The sequence below is a fragment of the Myotis nattereri genome, assembly GCF_964212035.1.
Source record: "Myotis nattereri genome assembly, chromosome: 8".
Lineage (NCBI taxonomy): Eukaryota > Metazoa > Chordata > Mammalia > Chiroptera > Vespertilionidae > Myotis > Myotis nattereri.
The window spans coordinates 35,379,308-35,400,954 of record NC_138083.1 but is presented as its reverse complement, the minus strand read 5'-3'; the positions used below and the strand labels follow the sequence as shown (position 1 = coordinate 35,400,954).

General features: G+C 42.1%; 1 protein-coding gene across 2 annotated transcripts in view; it reads right to left on the bottom strand.

Moving 5' to 3' along the window:
• Positions 1-21,647, bottom strand: part of CBFA2T2 (CBFA2/RUNX1 partner transcriptional co-repressor 2) — a 165,484-nt gene that overhangs the window by 5,581 nt on the left and 138,256 nt on the right. Inside the window, exons 4-10 of one of the 2 annotated variants that reach the window (XM_081097004.1) lie at positions 18,571-18,660; positions 12,384-12,565; positions 11,296-11,549; positions 10,955-11,040; positions 5,830-6,025; positions 4,170-4,238; positions 1,055-1,245 (exon numbers count right to left, since the gene is read on the bottom strand). In XM_081097004.1, the coding sequence (XP_080953130.1) occupies positions 1,055-1,245; positions 4,170-4,238; positions 5,830-6,025; positions 10,955-11,040; positions 11,296-11,549; positions 12,384-12,565; positions 18,571-18,660 (1,068 nt within the window). The remainder of the gene's footprint in view (positions 1-1,054; positions 1,246-4,169; positions 4,239-5,829; positions 6,026-10,954; positions 11,041-11,295; positions 11,550-12,383; positions 12,566-18,570; positions 18,661-21,647) is intronic. The other variant, XM_081097005.1, reaches the window with a different exon arrangement.

Genomic DNA, 21,647 nt, shown 5'->3' with positions numbered 1-21,647 from the left:
AACTTCAAGAGAATGTCCCAAAGATAGCTAATTTCTCAATTTGTAGAAATTGAGTTTATTTTTATCCTCTGTGGTACAAGATTGTCTTATTTCTCTTAGAAGCATCACCAAGTCCTGGGCCATGTGTCTTGGAGAGTTGGGCAGGTCTGCCCCATCTGTCACTTCAACCCATAAAAGAACTACCCTATTTACAAGCAGCCCAGATGCCACAGGGGCCTGCATTTCCTCACTCCTGTACCCTGGCTTCAGCAGTGGGCAAAGTCCCTAATCCACAGTTTCCTCACTTGTGAAATCAGAATCCAGTAACACCCACCTCGTAGAATCATTGTGAGGATCAAAAAGACAATACACACACTTAACTTTGTGGCTACACACAGTACCTAAGCCCACTCAGTGAAGGGGAATGTCATCATTACCATGCAATCCACAAACTCTGGTTTTAGGGTGAGTTTTCAAAATTAAAACCAATATAGTAAGAATATAATACATGGTGGGGCACAAGTAGGTTTATAGCTGTGAGTATGCAAAGCACAGAGTTTACTCTTTAAAAAAAACACCACTTTTTATTCATTTTTAGAGAGACAGGAAGGTAGAGGAAGAATCATCAATGTGAGTGCAAAACATCGATTGGCTGCCTCTGCACATCCCCTATTGGGGATTGAACCTGCAACCTAGGGATGTGTGCCCTGACCAGGAATCCAACAGGCAACCTTTCGGTGCACAGGACAAAGCCCAGCCAACTGAGCCACACCAGCCAGGGCGAAATAGTTTATTGTATTATGATTTATTAAATATTGTATTATTTTCCATATGAACAACAGTAAATCTACTTTTGCCCCACTTTTTAGGGTACTTCCTAAAATATAAATAACTACCTGTATAATTGAGAAATAAAACCCTTCTGGTACTGGATAATTAATTATAATCATCTAGTTCAAGAGCAGACGGTTCTATCTTGCTGCCTAGCACTTGAGAAGACAGCAATGGGCTGGTTCACTCCAGCTGCCCGAGCCCTAGCCCCAGCCCTAGCCCCCAGGACTAATAGAACTCTGACCTCCGTTGATTCTTCTTGTTCATTTATGACAAGGAAGGCATCCTCTGCAGCCTGCCGTTTGACGTCCGCTATGGTTTGCTCCATCCGAGCTCTCTCTGTTGCAATCACTTCAAAGGCTTTTTGCTCTGCCTCAGCAACGGCTTTCTGTACTTCTGACATGGCCTGAATTTTCACCTTATTCACAGCTTCTTCTAGAAGAAAGTGACAGTAAAATCAACTGGCCGATAAATCTTTTCCCTCCCACCCCACATCATTTCTAAAAAGGGACAGAACTGAAACTAGATGACTTTTTTAAAAAACACACAGGGATGAATATATGATGTATGTGTTCACTTTTATTCTTACACTCACTTGTCCATTCATGCAACCATTTGTTGAGTATACAGATGGAGGTGGGCACTGTACTAGGGACTGGGGACAGCGAGGTGACTAAGACTTAGTCTATATTCTCGTAACTGTTTATGATAAGTACAAGGTGGCTTAGGTGTTAGTATGAGAGACAAGAGATCCAAGGGGAAAGTGGTCAGCTTTACAAGAGTATGTGTCCTGGTTGAGATGGGAGGTGGAAATGAATTTTTAGAAAGTCTTGCATCTCATGCTAAGGAATTTAGCCCTTTTTCTAAAGAAAATGTGAACTCTAAAGGGTTCTACGCAAGGAGAAAAAAATGAAGACAGAAGACTGCCCAATTGAGAGACTGGGCAACAATTTAGAAGAAGAGATAGAACAGTCTGAGACTTTAGGCAGAAGCAAGTAGCACAGAGTAGGGGAGAGGGCAGAACAAGATCAGCAGCATCTAGGGGTCTGGAGGAGAAGGTAAAGGGGAAGAACAGTAGTGGTATGCAACGAAACAAATAAGCAAAATGCTGGGGTGGAGGCAAGAGAAGGTTGCGGTGCCTCTGGGGCATCCAGGTATAAATGAATAGGAGTCAATTATATATATTGACTCAGGTAGAGAAAAATGGGCAGGTTGACGGGAACCCTGGACTTCCAAAGCCGTGTCCAGTTACCATTACCCCACTTGGCTCCTGATCACTTTCTCCCATCATCACCACTCTGCATGGTTTCCATAAGATGGACACTCCAAATCAGCGGTCGCCAACTGGTGGTCTGCGAGGTCTGAAAGGTTGGTGACCGCTGGTTTAAGGAAACCTTTGGAGCAGTGGTCGCCAACCGGTGGTGCGCGGACCACTGGTGGTCTATGAGGTCTGAAAGGTTGGCGACCGCTGCTCCAAATAACACACTATGCACTTGAGCCTCAACCCTAAGTCCCAATGTAAATGACCTCCCTCCTGAAATCACAAGATGACAGAAGCCTAAGGAAACTCCCTTGTTGCTTGGCTCTTGCATGTGGCTTATGCTTAAAGGAGGTTTAAACAGAGTGTTCTAGGCTACCATCATAGAACTTTGCATTTTATTGCTCCAGCCTTAAGAAAGGAGAGTTTTCATCTCAAAGGCCAAGCAAGAATGATGCTGAGTTAACTTGGCACTGAACTCCATGCTTCCTTTACTTTTTTTTTTTAAAAAAAGTATTTTTATGGATTTCAGAGAGGAAGGGAGAGGGAGAGATAGAAACATCAATGATGAGAGAGAATCATTGATCAGCTGCCTCCTGCATGACCCCTACTGGGGATTAAGCCCACAACCCGAGCATGTGCACTTGTCTGAATCGAACCCAGGACCCTTCAGTTCACAGGCCAACATCCTACCCACTGAGCCAAACCAGCTAGGGCTCCTTTACTCTTGATATCCACACGGTTCATTGTGGCTCACCACAACTACCTTTCATATCCTATCAGTTACCAGGTAGGTGTTAAATCTCTCTTATTGAGCCAATATAGTAATGCCCTGAAGAACATTTATCCTCTAAGTTTAAAGATCAATAAGAATCACAGTTTGAATAACTAACTTGCTCAAGGTAATAATTCAAGATAACAGGTGGCACTAGACCAGAACAAGGACTCAAATTTAGCTGGCTCATACCATAGTCTGGTTCTTAACCATAATTAACCAAAGGTACCTCCCAAGTAGAAAATCACCAGTCACCATGGAGATCTTGTGCATGGTAATTTTTCGGATTGCCAGTAAAAATAAACATTTTGCAATAGGTTTACAGTGGGGCCTTGACTTACGAGTGTCCTGACTAACGAGTTTTTCGTCTCTCGGCCGATTTTTTGCTTTGAGTTGCGAGCTAAAATTCGGGTTACGAGCCAGCTTCAGATACCCCACCACTAGTTGGCGCAGCGAACGTCACAGTGAACGCCACAACATCAGCCCAGCATTCAATTCATTGTAATGGTGAAAATTGATTTGACATATGAGTAATTTGAGTTACGAGCTCCGTCACGGAACGAATTAAACTTGTAAGTCAAGGCCCCACTGTATTTACATCTCTCATAATTTGTCGGTTCATATATTTTGTCCACTTATTTATTATGTTCTTGATGCTCTTGAGAGTCTTTCTGAATGACAGGTATTAACTTTTTGTAGAAATAAATTTTATTTTAGGAAGAAAATAAAAAACAATATTGGACTAAAAATAAATGTTACTAGGAATGGGAGGCAAGAAGAAAAGGCAGCTAGAATTTGGATGAGGTAAATATTAAGAATGAAAGGTTAAAAAAAAAAAAAAGAATGAAAGGTTAATTTAAACCCCTCTCTTACCACAATAGGCAGTCCCACCTTTATTCTTCCTTTCACAGTAATGGTGAAAGGAAAAACAGACAGTTTTTTCAAGAGCAGAATGAAATGTGGTAGTGTGTGAACACAGTGTGTGTAGATTCTAGTGAACAGAATAGGCAGAAACAAATTAAGCTTCATGGACAGAAACAGAGACTATAATGAACAGGGAAGAAAGAGTTGGTTACTTAATGTCTGAGTGTGACCCAGAAGCATGTGAAAGGGACCTGCATAGGCTGCTGGGAGGCATTCCAAATTCTTGACCTGCAAAGTAACATGAGGGGCATCCAGATGTGTGGGAAAGCTGGAGGAGAAGAGGCAGGAGCCTAGAGTTCTGTGAGGAGGTTGTTATGAGACAACCACATCTCCCTCAGATATGTGCTGCGCACTGGCACAAGTCAGTGAGTACATGCAACCTCTAAGCAGATAGACACATACCGGTTTTTTTCCAAAATTCCACAGGTACATATCCTGTTGCTGGCCTAGTGTTGAATTCCCGCTGAGGATCTACAGGAGAGAGATAAGTAGCATGGGGTCAGAAATTACCTATGATTGGCATGTTTTCTTTTTATGAAAAACTTATCATATCTTTCATTTACCACTTAAGACTCAAAAATATATGTTCATGTAGTGCAAAAATATTCTGATAAGAGATAAAATCTGATTATAAAACAGCACACTTAATTTTTACTTTTAAATCCTCACTCGAGGATATTTTTTCCATTGATTTTTAGAGAGAGTGGAAGGGAGAAGGACAGACAGAAACACCAATGTGAAAGAGACACATTGACTGCTTGCCTCCAGCACACCCCGACCAGGTCTGGGGATCGAGCCTGCAACCGAGGTATGTGCCCTTGACCAGAATCAAACCCGGGACCCTTCAGTCCAAAGGCTAACGCTCTATCCACTGAGCAAAACTAGCTAGGGCTTAATTTTTACTTTAAAACACACACCTGCATGCCTTAGATATTAACAGTATTTCAAGTAGTGAGATTAAAAGTGATCTCCACTCAATGGACACAAGACACTGGGGTATGGGAGGCCAGGGGAAGGTCAAGGGGAGAAAAAAAAGGAGACATATATAATACTCTTTGTAATACTTTAAGCAATAAAACAAAATTTAAAAAAAAAAGTGATCTCCACTTTCTTTTTACTTATCAATGTGTCCTTATTTCCCCCTCTGAACATATATGTATTTCTAAGGTACTTCATAAAATATAAATAACTACAGATATTTATGTGTTACATGTGTGTGTTTTCGTATCAAATTGATCTGAACTGTCTCCATCATGCACAGGGCATTGGCAAGTGCTCTGTAGGTATGTCAGAGAATATAGCTTTTCTTTCTTGGCAAGTCTGAATCCTTACATGTGATTTAAGGAGGTTTCCTGTAAATTTCTTTAAACACTCATAAACAAACAAAAAACCCCCCAAGCAGTGAAGAAAACAGTCTCAACAGTGCATGTCAAATGTACCATAAAGAGGCATCCCGGGGGTTGCTGGGAAAGACATAGGGGTGGAGGGTGACTTATCATGTATGTTTACTGTGGTTGCAAAATATAATATTTTATGAGAAATGGTTCTATTGCTTTCAAAACTGTGAAAACTAATTAAGGTCATTTGATTGTTGTTTTTTAATGTTAGTGCTAGTGGACTCCCTCATTTTTTAAAAAATTGATTTGAGCCTTAACCGGTTTGGCTCAGTGGATAGAACATCAGCCTGTGGACTGAAGGGTCCCAGGTTCGATTCCGGCCAAGGGCATGTACCTTGGTTGCAGGCACATCCCCAGTAGGAGGTGTGCAGGAGGCAGCTGGTCGATGTTTCTCTCTCATCGATGTTCCTAACTCTCTATCCCTCTCCCTTCCTCTCTGTAAAACATCAATAAAATATAAATATATTTAAAAAAACAAAACAGAACAAGATCACAAATATTCTCATTTTCCATGAGGAAGACAATATTTCTTGAACATGTTAAATACCGAGTCCTTGAACTATTTTATCATTTACTCTTCATAATCATCTGGGCCTTTTTAACTCCACATTCTAGCACCACCTTCCTTTAAAGTGAAACATAAAAAGCTGGTCTTGCCATCTTACCACTGCTGAGAGGATCTGCGCTCCCAGGACTGTGCTGCCTGGAGACCAGTTCATTCCCCGTTTTCCTCATCTCTGTATTTTCGTTGTATCGTCTTTTCCAGTAGTTGAGTTCGTCACGATCAGATTCCTGACAGCGCCGCAGAACTGCCATGGAACGCCTTGTTTTTTCTACCATTTCCATAATGCAGTTCAGGGCCTGAACCAGAGAAGAAGCCAGGTAGTGATGAGCTGAAGACATTCAAACACTGATATTGCAAATCAAGGTAAACAAATTATATAAATAATGAAGGTTTAAGTGTCTTATAGACACAATATCAAGTTTACATGTTAAAGCCTTTATTACTGCTTCTTTTAAAATATAATGTATATATAAATATGTACACAAACACACACACACAACTTAATTTATTTTTTGTTTGGATTTCAAAATAATACTGGATTCTTTAAGGTTGAAGTAACCAGACTCTCATTATAATATAGCCTTTTAAAGTCTATGGTGACCATGGAAACGACAATATGCTGGTGAAGACCTGGGGTGGGTGGGTGGGTAGGGGCTGAGCGAAGGGGGGTAAATGGGGGGAATAGGAGACATCTGTCATACTGTCAACAATAAAAAAATAAAAATAGAAAAAAATTAAGTACACAGGCACTGAGAACCAAGATGGCGGCATAGGTAAACACCGGAGAATGCTGCCTCGCACAACCACTTCAAAAATACAACTAAAAGACGGAATGGACATCACCCAGAACCACAGGAAAGCTGGCTGAGGGGAAATTCTTCAACTAGAAGGAAAGAGAACAGCATACCGAGACTCAGAGGAGGCGCAGTGCGGAAAATACAAAGGTGTGGAGGTGCGTGCGGAGCGGGCTGGTGGCTGAGGGCGCGGTTGTCATTTCCAATCGGGAGGGAGGCTCAGGCTCTGAGCTCCAGTTCTGGGCGAGTTGTTAGGAACCCAGACTCAAACGGGAGAAGCGGGACTGTCTGGCATCAGTTGGAGGCAGCTTTCTCTCGGAGGTTTGCAGCGGTTGCTGGGACTCTGAGAGGCAGAGCCTCTGGGGACGGGACTGAGAGCAGCCATAACTGCTCCCTCCAGCCGCTCTGTTGATCCCGTGCGACCCGCCCTGCCCAAGCCCTGCACAGAGCCATTTGCCAGATAGCCTCAGGCAAAGGCTAGATTAGCACCTCCCCAGAGGACAGAAGTTTTCCCACTGCAGGCGCAGCTGACTCTCACAGCCAGTTGGCCTGGAGGTCAAATCCCCCCAGTATTAACTACAACAATCAAGGCTTAACTACAACAAGACTGCGCACAAAGACCAGGGGGTGCACAAAGAAAGCATAAAAAAATGCGGAGACAAAGAAACAGGACAAAATTGTCAATGGAAGATACAGAGTTCAGAACCACACTTTTAAGGTCTCTCAAGAACTGTCTAGAAGCTGCCGATAAACTTAATGAGATCTACAAGAAATCTAATGAGACCCTTGATGTTATGATAAAGAACCAACTAAAAATTAAGCATACACTGACTGAAATAAAGAATAATATACAGACACCCAACAGCAGACAAGAGGTTCCCAAGAATCAAGTCAAAGATTTGAAATGCGAAGAAGCAAAAAACACCCAACCGGAAAAGCAAAATGAAAAAAGAATCCGAAAATACGAAGATAGTGTAAGGAGCCTCTGGGACAGCTTCAAGCGTACCAACATCAGAATTATAGGGGTGCCAGAAGATGAGAGAGAGCAAGATATTGAAAACCTATTTGAAGAAATAATGACAGAAAACTTCCCATACCTGGTGAAAGAAATAGACTTACAAGTCCAGGAAGCGCAGAGAACCCCAAACAAAAGGAATCCAAAGAGGACCACACCAAGACACATCATCATTAAAATGCCAAGAGCAAAAGACAAAGAGAGAATCTTAAAAGCAGCAAGAGAAAGACAGTCAGTTACCTACAAGGGAGTACCCATACGACTGTCAGCTGATTTCTCAGTAGAAACTTTGCAGGCCAGAAGGGAGTGGCAAGAAATATTCAAAGTGATGAATGCCAAGAACCTACAACCAAGATTACTTTATCCAGCAAAGCTATCATTCAGAATTGAAGGTCAGATAAAGAGCTTCACAGATAAGGAAAAGCTAAAGGAGTTCATCACCACCAAACCAGTATTATATAAAATGCTGAAAGGTATCCTTTAAGAAGAGGAAGAAGAAGAAAATGGTAAAGATACAAATTATGAACAACAAATACACATCTATCAACAAGTGAATCTAAGAATCAAGTGAATAAATAATCTGATGAACAGAATGAACTGGTGATTATAATAGAATCAGGGACATAGAAAAGGAATGGACTGACTATTCTTGGGGGGAAAAGGGGTGTGGGAGATGCGGGAAGAGACTGGACAAAAATCGTGCACCTATGGATGAGGACAGTGGGTGGGGAGTGAGGGCGGAGGGAGGGGTGAGAACTGGAAGGAGGGGAGTTATGGGGGGATAAAAAGAGGAACAAATGTAATAATCTGAACAATAAAGATTTAGCCAAAACCGGTTTGGCTCAGTGGATAGAGCGTCGGCCTGCGGACTGAAGGGTCCCAGGTTCGATTCCGGTCGGGGGCATGTACCTGGGTTGCGGGCATATCCCCAGTGGGAGATGTGCAGGAGGCGGCTGATCGATGTTTCTCTCTCATCGATGTTTCTAACTCTCTATCTCTCTCCCTTCCTCTCTGTAAAAAATCAATAAAATATATTAAAAAAAAAAAAGATTTAATAAAAAAAAATTAAAAAAAATAAAAATAAATTAATGAGAATAAAAACAATACTTAAAAACAAAAAGACTACGGTGAAACCTTATATATTTGCGTAAACACACCAAGGTATCTGATGAAGCTGGCGACTTATTAAGAATGTTATCAGAGAAATAATGTTCAGAGACAATTTTTATCACTCAAGATGCAAAGAGCTACTGTATATATACTTTAATGCAGTACTATATCTTCTCTTCCCTTTTCAGTGAGAAGGGAAAACCTTTCTTACAACGAGACAGAGAACTTGGGCTTGCATTCTGATTCTCATTTGTTTTTGGAGAAGCTCCATCTATTAACCCTTTGCAGTCGTATTAAATTTGGACATGGGTGTCGTACTGGTCGGAATTAATTTCCATAGAAAGAGCAGTGATATATAATATGCAAGATTATGAAGGATAAACAAGATTTATTAATTCTTTTTTGGAACTACGTCACTACTAGTAGAATCACTACAAACGTTATCACTTTCTACGTCAGAGTCAGTATTCAAGGTGCCAAAATAAAACTCTTCATCGTTACTTTCAGATTCGCAGTACACTTCTTTCGGTAACTTTCTTTTTGCCATTTTGGAGTATTATTTTGAAATATCTTAACAAGCGAGAATGCCTAATTACAGTTAAACGTAATTTGTAAAGCTTTATTTGAAATTCTGTGAGGTATCTCCAAAGCTTGTCGATTTCTTCACTCTCAAAAGGCGACTGACTCGCCACGGTGTTTTGCATGGTGAGTGTGGAACGACCGCATTTGTTTATATTGAGTTTTGATATCTCCGATTTGTCGGGGCAATGTTTTGGTTCGTGACAAGGTCGCTTAGACACTTAAAAGCTTTCAGAGAAATTATGAACTGATACACGAATGAATAGAGTTAAGATTCGTACGGTTCCTTGCTGTGGTGGCTGAGAGCAGACATACGACCGGAACGGTAAAAAAGCTTTGGTGGCTGAGAGTAGACAAATGACCGCAAAGGGTTAACACTTCCTATATACCAGGCCCTGTGATAAGCACCTTACATATTATTACAACCCTCCTGTAAATTTAAATACCACAGTTTTAATTTAAAAAAATAGATTTTTAAAAATTATAGTTAATACACAATATTATATTAGTTTCAGGGATACAACATAATGACTTGATATTTATATACCTTACAAAGGGATCACCATGATAAGTGCAGTAACCATCTGACACTGTACATGGTTATAATATTATTGACTATATTCCCTATGGTGTACATTACATCCACATGACATTTATTTTATAATTGGAAGTTTGTACCTCTTAATCCCCTTCACATTTTTCACCCATCCCCTACTCCTACCCCTCCCTCTCTGGCAACCTCAGTTTGTTCTTTGTATCTATGGTCTGTTCCTGTTAGGTATTGTTTGTGCATTTGTTTTTTGTTTGTTTTTTTTAGATTCCACATGAGTGAAATCATATGGTATTATCTTTCTCTGACTGACTTATTTCACTTAGCATAATACCTTCTAGGTCCATCTGTGTTGTTGCAAATGGTAAGATTTCATTATTTTTATGGCCAAGTTAAAAAAAAAGGGGAATGGAATTTTTTTTTTAAGTTATAAAAATTAAGGCTAAAAATGGTGAAACAACAAAGATAGGAAGTGTCAAAGCTGGGATCTGAACTCACAAACCTCTATTACCTGACTTTACTTGGTTAAGACTTGAAGTGATCACAAAGATTTGGGAGTTACTCTTAGCTCTTTAGCTGGGGGAGCAGTAGAAAAATCAGCTTTTATTGCAAAGACACTGTGGCTCTCGTTAAGTGTCTTGAAACATACATACTCTATTACTATTGGTGATATTAAGAATTAGAAGTACGAACAAGTTAGGTCCAGAGGCATGGGGGTGGGGGGGAGGGAAATAGAGGGGACAGGAAGAGATTGACCAAAGAACATATATGCAGCCCAGCTGTGTGGCTCAATGGCTGAGCGTTGACCCATGAACCAAGGGGTCACAGTTGTATTCCCTTCCCGGTCAGGGCACATGCCTGGGTTGTGGGCTCGATTCTCAGTAGGAGGCGTGCAGGAGGCAGCTGATCAATGACTCTCATCATTGATGTTTCTATCTCTCTCCCTCTCCCTTCTTCTCTCTGAAATCAATAAAAACATATTTAAAAAGAACATATATGCATAGCCCATGGACATAGACGATAGTGTGGTGAAGGCCTGGGGTAGGGTAGGAGCTGGGTGGAAGGGGGCAAAAAGCAGGAAATTGGGGGACATCTGTAATACTGTCAACAATAAATTAAAAAAAACAAACACCCCACTTATCTGAAAATTTTAAAAAATTATACATAAGATTCTTACATGATCAAGATGTTTCCATTCATCAGCCCATTCCCTTTCTGTCAAACGGTGATCTACCAACTCATCTTGATAGCCTCCATTTAGACCTATTAGAAATTAGAGATTAAATCTGAGGATAGAGTAAAGAATACAGTAAATAGAATTCTATCAAGTAAACACACACATTCATACAAACTGTGAGCATGCTACGAAGGCAATGATTCACAACAGAGTGTGGGAGCCACAAAATGACATAAAACCACCCCCCCAAAAATTACCATTGAGAATATATTTTAAAACTCCTTTAAATAGATTATGAAAGACAAAAAAAAAAACAAAAGAAAAAGGTTTACGTCACTTACTAAGATTGTGGTGTCTATCACGAACTTCTCGGTGTTCTAACATCTTGTTGGGTTCACGATATAGGTGGGAAGTTGCAATATCTTCTAAGGTGTAGTGCTGAAGAGGTGGAGGTGTAGGATGGAACTGGCCCCCAGGATTCATAAGGGGCACACTGAGGGCAGGACTGTGCCGAGGAGCAGGGCTGATTGTACACACTCTCTTGGCAGGAGGTTCAGGAGGAATTGTATCTCTTTCAAAACCGTTGTCTTCCCTCCTGTGCAAAAATTAAGTAGCTATCTGAGCCCATCAACAAGTGTTCATGCAAACATATCCTTGAGCATCTACAATGTGCTAGGCATTTTCACAAACAGGAAGACATAAGGACAGGTTTGACATAAGACATGAACTGAATTGTCTTTAGAGGCCAGAGAGATAATGGAAACTGATTTAGTCCAGTATAAAAAGAGAGGTCAAATTCATCCACAATAAGGCAGAAATATCTAAACCTCATGAGCAAATGAGAGACTGAGGAGACAATGGCATTTCTTATCTGATAAGAACATGGAGGACTATGGTTCTACAATGATTAGAAATTTGCTACTGTGGAGGTCAGTTATTGAATATAGGTCGCCAGATTGAAGGAAAAAGGCTGAATAAATAATACACTTGTGAATTGCTTGCGCTTTTAGTAATTTAGCTTCAATTACAATAATATTGTGGTAGACATTCATACTGAAATATCCAGAATTAATTAAAATAACGTCAGCCTTCAAAATAATGGTGATTCATTAACATGTGTTAGTAAGTAATTGTTACACTTTTACAAAACCTCACATATCAGAAAAAAATATCTTAGGCAGCTTGTTTCTATGGTTCTGGAACAATGGACACACTCTACTCTAGAGCAGAGTTTCTCACCAGAGGCATAGAGAGTCATCTGAAGCATTTCAAAAAAATACTCATGTCTGGAGGTTACACGTATAGATTTGAGAAGCATTCTGAGTCCACACCTATATATAACCACAGTAATAAAATTTTCTTTCACGAGCAAAGAAAAAGCTCAGTGGTTCCAGAAAAAGGAAGGATGAACAAGCTCTTCTCTGCTCACCTTTCTGGACTGGGCCTCTTTCCATTTCCATGCACTTCCATGAGCAGCTCAGAAGAGTCAGCAGGTGAAGCAATACTTGTGTTGAGCAAAAGGTGTTCGTGCTGAGCCAGGTACTGGGATGGGGTCTGCTTGGCAGCCCGAGCGCAGTGCAGCAGTTCTCGCTGCAGCAGGGGCAGGTTGGCCTTGAAAAAAAGAGGCAGGGATGGGAAGGTAGTTTTCCCTGTGTTGGGCCCCTCACAATAGGGCCCAGCACCTCAAAAGGCTCTCAAACAAGATGACACAAGACCAAAGCCTTTCTCTCCTTGTCAGTCTGAAGAGTACTGGGAATAACTGGAATTAAGCCTTAGACTAGGCTCTGCGGATACACAGGTAACCTACCTAGGGGCAGAACTGATTTCTCAGTGTGGTACCCTCATTGGGCACATTTCCTTATTTTGTAAAAAGACAATAATCGTGTACTGATTATTTTTCCTTCCCCTCAAACTGAGGAAACCATTAGCGTGGATAATTCATATAAAAAAACTCTATACTCTTTCAATTGAACTCTAATTACTTCACATATAAAGGTACTTTTCTCATATTCCTTCTTTTAAAAAAAATTATATCCCCCCCCCCCAAATTTAAAAACAATTCAGCCCTGGCTCGTGTGGCTCAGTTGGTTGGGCATTGTCCTGTTTCACCAAAGGGTTACTGGTTCAACTCCTTGTCAGGGCACCTGCCTAGATTGTGGGCTTGATCCCTGGTGGGGGCATACACATTAATGTTTCTCATTCTCTCTCTCTCTAAAAATCAATAAAAAATCTTTTAAAAAAATTTCAGATCACGCCTATAACATAAGTCTTTATTCCAGAGGAAAAAGATGAACAAGTGAAAAGAGAGGGGTTTTTAAAATTTTTTTTAATGTATTTTATTGATTTTTTACAGAGAGGAAGGGAGAGGGATAGAGAGTTTGGAACAACGATGAGAGAGAAACATCGATCAGCTGCCTCCTGCACACCCCCCACTGGGGATGTGCCTGCAACCAAGGTACATGCCCTTGACCGGAATCGAACCTGGGACCCTTCAGCCCGCAGGCCTACGCTCTATCCACTGAGCCAAACTGGTTAGGGCTGAAAAGAGAGTTTTAATCATCCCTTTACCAAGGGTTAATTTAGCAGACACCATAATTTGTGACTGTTTAAAGCATAAATAAATTGACAAAAACCCAAATGCTAGCCAAAAAGCTTCCATAACAACCTACCTCATGCTGTTCTCCAAAATAACACAGTTAAGAATAGGGAATTTGATGATATAAGGCAGTTTAAAAGTCTATTCTATAACCTCAATCTTGTAGCAACTGTAAAAACTTAATGAAAAAATACCATGCCAGATCTTTACATCTGTGACATGTATGTACCCTTTGATGAATTTTTTTCCCTTTGATGAATTGAAAAGAAAGAAAGCTAATTCTTCCCTAATAACACAAATTGCACAAATCCTTCATGATTCCAGCGTCTTGGGGGAAATAATTGTCTACTGGCTCTGACATACAGAAAACAGCAAGACAGAACTAGCACAGCTGTTTAAGGGCTGAACAAGGCACCACAGACTGCTACGAGGGGCTGAGTGTTCAAGGCTGTCAGAACACAAGCTGCTCGCCAGAGACCCCTGCATTTTCCTCCATGTCTCCTAGGCTCCCATTACAAGGTTTAAAAAAACTGGTATCAGTACTTTAGTAGGATGAGCCATCTTCTTTTTTTAAAAGCTGTTGCCTCTCACATGTGTCCCGATCAGAGTATGTGCCCTGACTGGGAATCGAACCGGCCACCTTTTTGGTGTATGGGTCAATGCTCCAACCAATTGAACCACACCAGCCAGGACAGATGACCCACCTTCTTGATGTCATTACATTTTTGTATGAAATGAAGGTAAAGCAAAAGAAGATAAGAGGAACATATTTACTAGCCAGATATTTAGGCTTTGTGAGTTAAGGGGCATAATTGAGGATATTAGGTGGATATGCATATACAAGATAGGAAAACAAGTTTCCAAATATTATCTTGACAAAAGTCAAAATATAAAAATAATTGAGTACAGTTTTTTTGGTAATATCAGGCTAATGAAAAGAATGGAATTTGGAAAGGGAGTGGATTAAGGAAAACAACTTAATTGGGATTCAAAGATAGTGTTCCCTATTACCAATCAATTACAAATGTTCATTTGTAAAACCAATTCTTTTAAAATTATTAATAATTTATTTTAATATTTATTGTTGAAAGTATTACATATGTCCCCCTTTATCCCCTATTGGCCCCCTCCAGCCCTCCCCTGCCCCCACCCCCACCACCTTATTGTCTGTGTCCATGGATTATGCATACATGCACACAATGTCTCTTTAAGGCTGTATAAGACCATGTGGCGGGCTAGATTTGGGTTACAGGTATTTAAACTATGCTTGATCTAGAGCACACTGATATCTGACTATAGTCTTTCACTGCCTTTAAGCTATCCATAACTCTGCAAATTATAGAGAACTGATAGCAATGGAAAATAATTATTGTCTATGGACTTGCATAAAACTATGTCCAGTAGAGATTCAATTAACTTTTCTTGTCCACTGTAGACGAAGTCAATTATACCTCTGTTTGCCCATTCATATCAATAATACTGATTTTAAATGTATCTATTCTTTGGGTTCTCCCTTGAACTGGTTCTAACACCTTACTGATTCACTAATAATGAATTAAATAAAGTCTTTGACATGGATTCATTTTTTCTCTGTGAGTCATAATGATGCGATATCTGTTTTTAAAAATTATTATTTAATAGGAAGAAATAATAACTTTACAGTGGGAAAGCATGACATAGTCTTTACCAAGTGACCAAAGTCAACATCACCAATTATGAGACCAATTAACACCCATGTCTCCTGACAGAAGTTATATCTTAGCTGCTATTTACTGCCTAAATGCATAACATGATTCTCATCATGAGGAAGTGTCAGAAAGATCCACATTGAGGTACATCTATAAATTAGCCATCTCGTACTCTAACAATGTCAAGATCATAAAAGACTGAGAAGTTATTCTAGATTAAGTAGACTGAAGGGTCTTGAGTTTGAGTCCCTGTCAAGGGCACATACGTGGGTTGCAGGTTCGATCCCCAGCCCCGGTAGGGGTGCATGCAGGAGGCAACAGATCGATGTGTCTCTCTCATGTTGATGTTTCTCTCTACCCCCTTCCTCTCTCTCTAAAAAATCAATGGAAAATATGTCCTCAGGTGAGAATTAACAAGAAAGAAGAAAGACATGACAAATACATGCAAGATGTGATCCAAAAACTAAAAAAAAAGGTTTTCTTTTGCTGTAAATATTATTAGTGGAATATTTGATGAAACATGATAAGGTCTATAGTAATAGTGTTTTATCAATGTTAATTTCTTAATTTGATAATTATACTAAAGCGATTCAATGTATCATGTCTGTAGCTCATTCTCAAACATTTCTGAGGAAAAAAATAAATCTAAAGACAAAGAGAATAATAATCCAAATTATAAAATATTAACATCTGGGGAGTCTGAGTGAAGGGTACAGAAAAAATTTTCTTGTACCATTTTGTAACTTTTCTGTGAGCATGAAATTATTTCAAAATAAAGATTTTTTTAAAAGGGCATCCTATCTAATAAAAGAGAAACATGGTAATTGGCGTACGACCGCTACCCTTCCCATTGGCTAATCAGGGAGATATGAAAATTAACTGCCAGCCAAGATGGCGGCCGGCAGCCAGGCAGCTTGAAACTAACATGAGACTTGCTTGCTTCAGTGACGGAGGATTGCAACGTTCCCCACCTGCCTTGCCGGCCTCTGAGCTGGCAGTTTGAAACATAGTTACAAAAATAGAAACTAAACAAAACCCCAGAAACTAGCTTTCAGCTAGCCGGGATGTCAGACCTGGAGTTGATACAGAGTTTCGATTGTAGAACCTAAACAAACCAGATACCTGCTTTCAGGAGCGGAGGCCTAAGAGCTGCAGCCTCAGAGCTAAAGCTGGCTCAGAATAAAAAAAAAAAAAGAAAAGAAAAAAAGGAGCAGTTGGGAGCTTCAGTCGCAGCCTGAAAACAGCCCTCAGCCCCTCACCCAGACTGGCCAGGCACCCCAGTGGGGACCCCCACCCTGAAGGATGTGTGACCAGTTGCAAACAGCCATCATCGCCTCACCCAGGCTGGCCAGGCACCCCAGTGGGGACGCCCACCCTGATCCGGGACACCCTTCAGGGCAAACCAGCCAGCCCCCACCCATGCACCAGGCCTCTATTCTATATAGCAAAAGGGTAATATGCCTCCCAGCACCGGGATCAGCGGAGCCGCGAGGTCTCCTGGCACCGGGATCAGCATGACAGGAGGCAGCGCCCAAACCCCCTGATCGCCCTGCGGCTCTGTGTGTGACGGGGGCGGGGCCACAACCTCCCTATTGGCCCTGCTCTGTTCCTGACAGGGGAAGGCGCCCCAACCCCCTGATCGGCCCTGCTCTGTTCCTGATAGGGGGGAGCTCCCCAACCCCCTGATCGCCCTGCGGCTCTGTGTGTGACAGAGTGTGGCGCCCCAACCCCCCCACGCCACGGGCCCTGTTCTGTGTGTGACGCGGTAGAGGCATAACCTCCCCATCGGCCCTGCCCTGAGTGTGAGAGTGGTGGCGCCCCAACCCCCTGATCGGCCCTGCTCTGTGGGTGATAGAGGGCGGCGCCATAACCCCCCCACCCCACGGGCCCTGCTCTGTGTGTGATGGGGTAGAGCCATAACCTCCCCATCGGCCTGCCCTGAGTGTGACAGTGGTGGCGCCCCAACCCCCTGATCGGCCCTGCTCTGTGGGTGATAGAGGGCAGCGCCCCAACCCCCTGATACGCCCTGCTGTGTGTGTGACAGGGGGTGGCGCCACAACCTCCCCATCGACCCTGCCTTGAGTGTGACAGGGGGCGGTGCCCCAACCCCCCAATCGGCCCTACCCTGCGCGTGACTGAGGGTGGCATCGCAACCTCCCAATCCACCCTGCTTTGTGCATGACAGGGGGCGGCGCCCCAATTCCCCAATCGGCCCTGCTCTGAGCCCGACCAGGGGCTGCACCTAGGGATTAGGCCTGCCCTCTGCCACCTGGGAGCAGGCCTAAGCCAGCAGGTCGTTATCTCCCGAGGGGTCCCAGACTGCGAGAGGGCACAGGCCGGGCTGAGGAATCCCCCCTCCCCGAGTGCACAAATTTTTGTGCACCGGGCCTCTAGTATTACATATAAATCTCAAAAGCTATGTTTCATGGAACAGTAATTCCAGAGGAATTGAGGTATACAAAACTGGGGATACAATGCTTTCCCACATGCTCTCCTGTCCTTAGGGCAGCGATTTTCAACCAGTGTGCTGCAGGAATTTTTAAAACATGCAGTACACCTGACTATTTAGTCAGGGGCACTGATCTCTGTCCCTTAGATTGTCAAATAAAAAAATGACAATAGCCAATTGTGGAGAGCCGCTATAGGGTTAAACCTCGGACTGACCTGTTGGCAAAGTCACAAACAAGTCCCAGCTTAGAGGGCATAGTCCTCTGAAGCATAATTAGGCTTGCCCTTATGACGCTCCCTCGTTGATTCCGTCCACACCTTTGGGAACCCCTGGACACCCGGGGCTGGACCCCGGCAGCCAATATAACAATAGCTGTCTGTTGTGAATGAACCAAAATTATACCTATTTTCTTGGTTAGATCATCAAAAATTATATTTGTGGTGTGCTGCAGAATTTTAGTAATTAGTTTATGTGTGTCATGAAATGAAAATTACTGCCTTAGGGTTAAGAGTCTGAGCTGCAAGGGCCTCTCTTTTGTCTGATAGCCTCCTCACACTCTGGCCATAACCCAAAGATTTAGTGTCTAGTTACTTCTGCTAAGACCCCAGCCTCCATACCACCTTTATACCTCTGGTCCATTCACAGGAGCTCCTGTGTGTTATTAGCAGAATCTGCATACACACCACAACTCAAGGCTTTTGTAATTCTCATCAAGTGTAAGACTCACCTGCAGACTGCACTCACATTTTTCTAGCAGCCCACAATAAAGATATGAAAATGTGCAATCTGCCCAAATTTAGATCACAGAACAGGGATCAGTAGCAGATCTTGAGGAAATGTTAAGATAAATAATTACATTCAGTAATTATCTCATAAAAATTACCTTGAGGAATGGAATCACAAAAGGACGAAGAGGAAAGTTTGTAGCTTCTTGGAGCTTGCAATGGAATTCTTCAATTGTTACTGTTGAGTTCTGAAAAGAGAAATAAATAACCTTGTTCAACCTCTAAAAGAAGACACTGTCCTCATATAAATCCTTTTAAAATCACAAAGTATAATTTTAAGAGTACTATTGTGATCTCAGATCCTTCTCAAAGATTAACCAAATCATTTCCTTTATAAAAGAAGTTCAGCCTCCTTGACTGTCCTTTCTTTACTAGCCCAAATCTAAATTCCCTTCTAAGGTCAGCAGCCTGGGTTGCAGATTAGGCACTCAGGTCCTCGGTACTCATGGCAAGTCACCTCAGGTACAGAAACCAAACTTACAATGTTTCCAGTTAAACAGATTCTGATCAGCCTACGATGTCAACTCAAAAGACACAACCCAGTGCCTCATTCCTTCAGAAGTTGGTTTCTTCATAGGTTCTGCCTATCTCCTAGCATTAGTTCCCCAAATCTTCTAAATTCAAAGTTTTTTATTTTAATTAAATCTTTATTGTTCAGATTACTACAGTTGTTCCTCTTTTTTCCCCCCATAGCTTCCCTCCACCTGGTTCCCACCCCCCCCGCCCTTACCCCCCCCCCCAATGTCTTCATCCATAGGTGCACGATTTTTGTCCAGTTTCTTCCCGCACCACCCACACCCCTTTTCCCCCCAAGAACAGTCAGTCCACTCCCTTTCTATGTCCCTGATTCTATTATATTCACCAGTTCATTCTGTTCATCAGATTATTCATTTGCTTGATTTTTAGATTCACTTATTGATAGATGTGTATTTGTGTTCATAATTTGTATCATTACCTTTTTCTTCTTCTTCCTCTTCTTAAAGGATACCTTTCAGCATTTCATATAATACTGGTTTGGTGGTGATGAACTCCTTTAGCTTTTTCTTATCTGTGAAGCACTTTATCTGACCTTCAATTCTGAATGATAGTTTTGCTGGGTAAAGTAATCTTGGTTGTAGGTTCTTGGCATTCATCACTTTGAATATTTCTTGCCACTCCCTTCTGGCCTGCAAAGTTTCTGTTGAGAAATCAGCTGACAGTCGTATGGGTATTCCGTTGTAGGTAACTGAGTTTCTTTCTCTTGCTGCTTTTAAGATTCTCTCTTTGTCTTTTGCTCTTGGCATTTTAATGATGATGTGTCTTGGTGAGGTCCTCTTTGGATTCCTTTTGTTTGGGGTTCTCTGCGCTTCCTGGACTTGTAAGTCTATTTCTTTGACCAGGTAGGGGAAGTTTTCTGTCATTATTTCTTCAAATAGGTTTTCAATATCCTGCTCTCTCTCTTCTTCTGGCACTCCCATAATTCTGATGTTGGTACGCTTGAAGTTGTCCCAGAGGCTCCTTACACTATCTTCATATTTTTGGATTTTTTTTCTTTTTGTTTTTCTGGTTGGTGTTTTTTGCTTCTTCGTATTTTAAATCTTTGACTTGATTCTTGCGATCCTCTAGTCTGCTGTTGGATCTCTGCATAATATTGTTTATTTCAGTCAGTGTATGCTTAATTTCTAGTTGGTCTTTTTTCATAATCTCGAGGGTCTCACTAGATTTACTGAGGGTCTCACTAATTTTATCGGCGGTTTCTAGAGTATTCTTGAAAAACCTTAAAAGTGTGGTTTTGAACTCTATATGCAGTAGTTTGCTTTCCTCCATTTCTGTCATTTGTGACCTGTTTCTTTGTCTCCGCATTTTGGCTGCTTCCCTGTGTTGATAGAGTGGCTTTCTGTGCTAGGTGTCCTATAGGGCCCAGTGGCTCAGCCTCCCCAATTACCTGAGTTGGACACTCTTGGTGCACCCCTTTGTGGGCTTTGTGCAGTCTTGTTGTAGTTATCACTGGGAGGAATTGACCTCCAGGCCGATTGGCTGTGAGAATCAGCTGTGTCTGCACTGGGAGAACTTCTGTGCTGGAGACACCCTTCTGGGGCAAGACTTGCTTCAGTGGGGCTTTGGTGCTCACCGAGTCTGCCCCCTGAATGTGTTCCTTATGGATCTGAGGAGTTGTAATCTGGATGGTCCCACTCTGACCACTGGGTACACTGGTTCTTGGATCTCTGAGGAGGTTCCAATTTAGCCTCTTCCTGAGGCTACCCTGCAGGAGCTATGGAGAGATCTGCAGATTCCTCTTCTTTGTTTGGGGTTTGGAGGTGCCCAGCTGAGGCCCATGGAGAGATCTTTAGATTCCTCTTCTTTGTTTGGGGTTTGGAGGTGCCCAGCTGAGGCCCAGCTGTGAAGCAATGCAAGCTGCTGTAGGGCCTTGGGCCTTCTATTGGAAGTTCTTGGTCTCTCTGACCCAGCTGCAGTTTGTTAGGTAATTTTCAGGTTGCAAAGGGCCAGGCCTTTCATATGCAAAAGCCTCTGCGCACAGCTTGGGTGGGGCAGGGTCTCAGGGGATCAACAGGGCAGAGCAAGCAGCTATGGCTGCTCCTCAGTCCTACGGTAAGAGGCCCCGCTTCTCAGTGTCCCAGTAATCGCTGCAAGCACCTCTGAGAGAAAGCTGCCCTCGAGTTCCGACTGCTTCCAGACAGTCCAGTTTCTCCCTGTATGAATCTGGGTCCCCAGAGATTTGCACGGAACTGGAGTTCAGAGCAGTTGGGAACTTGAGACTCGCTCCCGATTGAAAAAGACAGCCGTGTCCTCAGTTGCCAGTCCTTTACACGTGTGCCTCCATACCTCTGCACTTTACTTCCACACCTTCTCTGAGTCTCAGTGTGCTTTTCTCTTTCCTTCTAGTTGTAGAATTTCCACTCAGCCAGCCTTCCTGTTGTTCTGGATGATGTTCATTTTGTCTTTTAGTTGTATTTTTAAGTGGTTGTGAGAGGCAGCAATTTCCGGTGTTTACCTATGCCGCCATCTTGGTTTTTCCTCCTAAATTCAAAGTTTTTTTAAAAAAGCCAAACATGTGCCTTCTGCATTGAAGAGTTGTTTTCAAATCAGAGGACCTCCAAACAGGCAGACTCTCATTGGTAGATTAGTATTCCCAGGAAAGTTATTAGCATTTCTTCTGTATTTTTTCAAAAGTCTG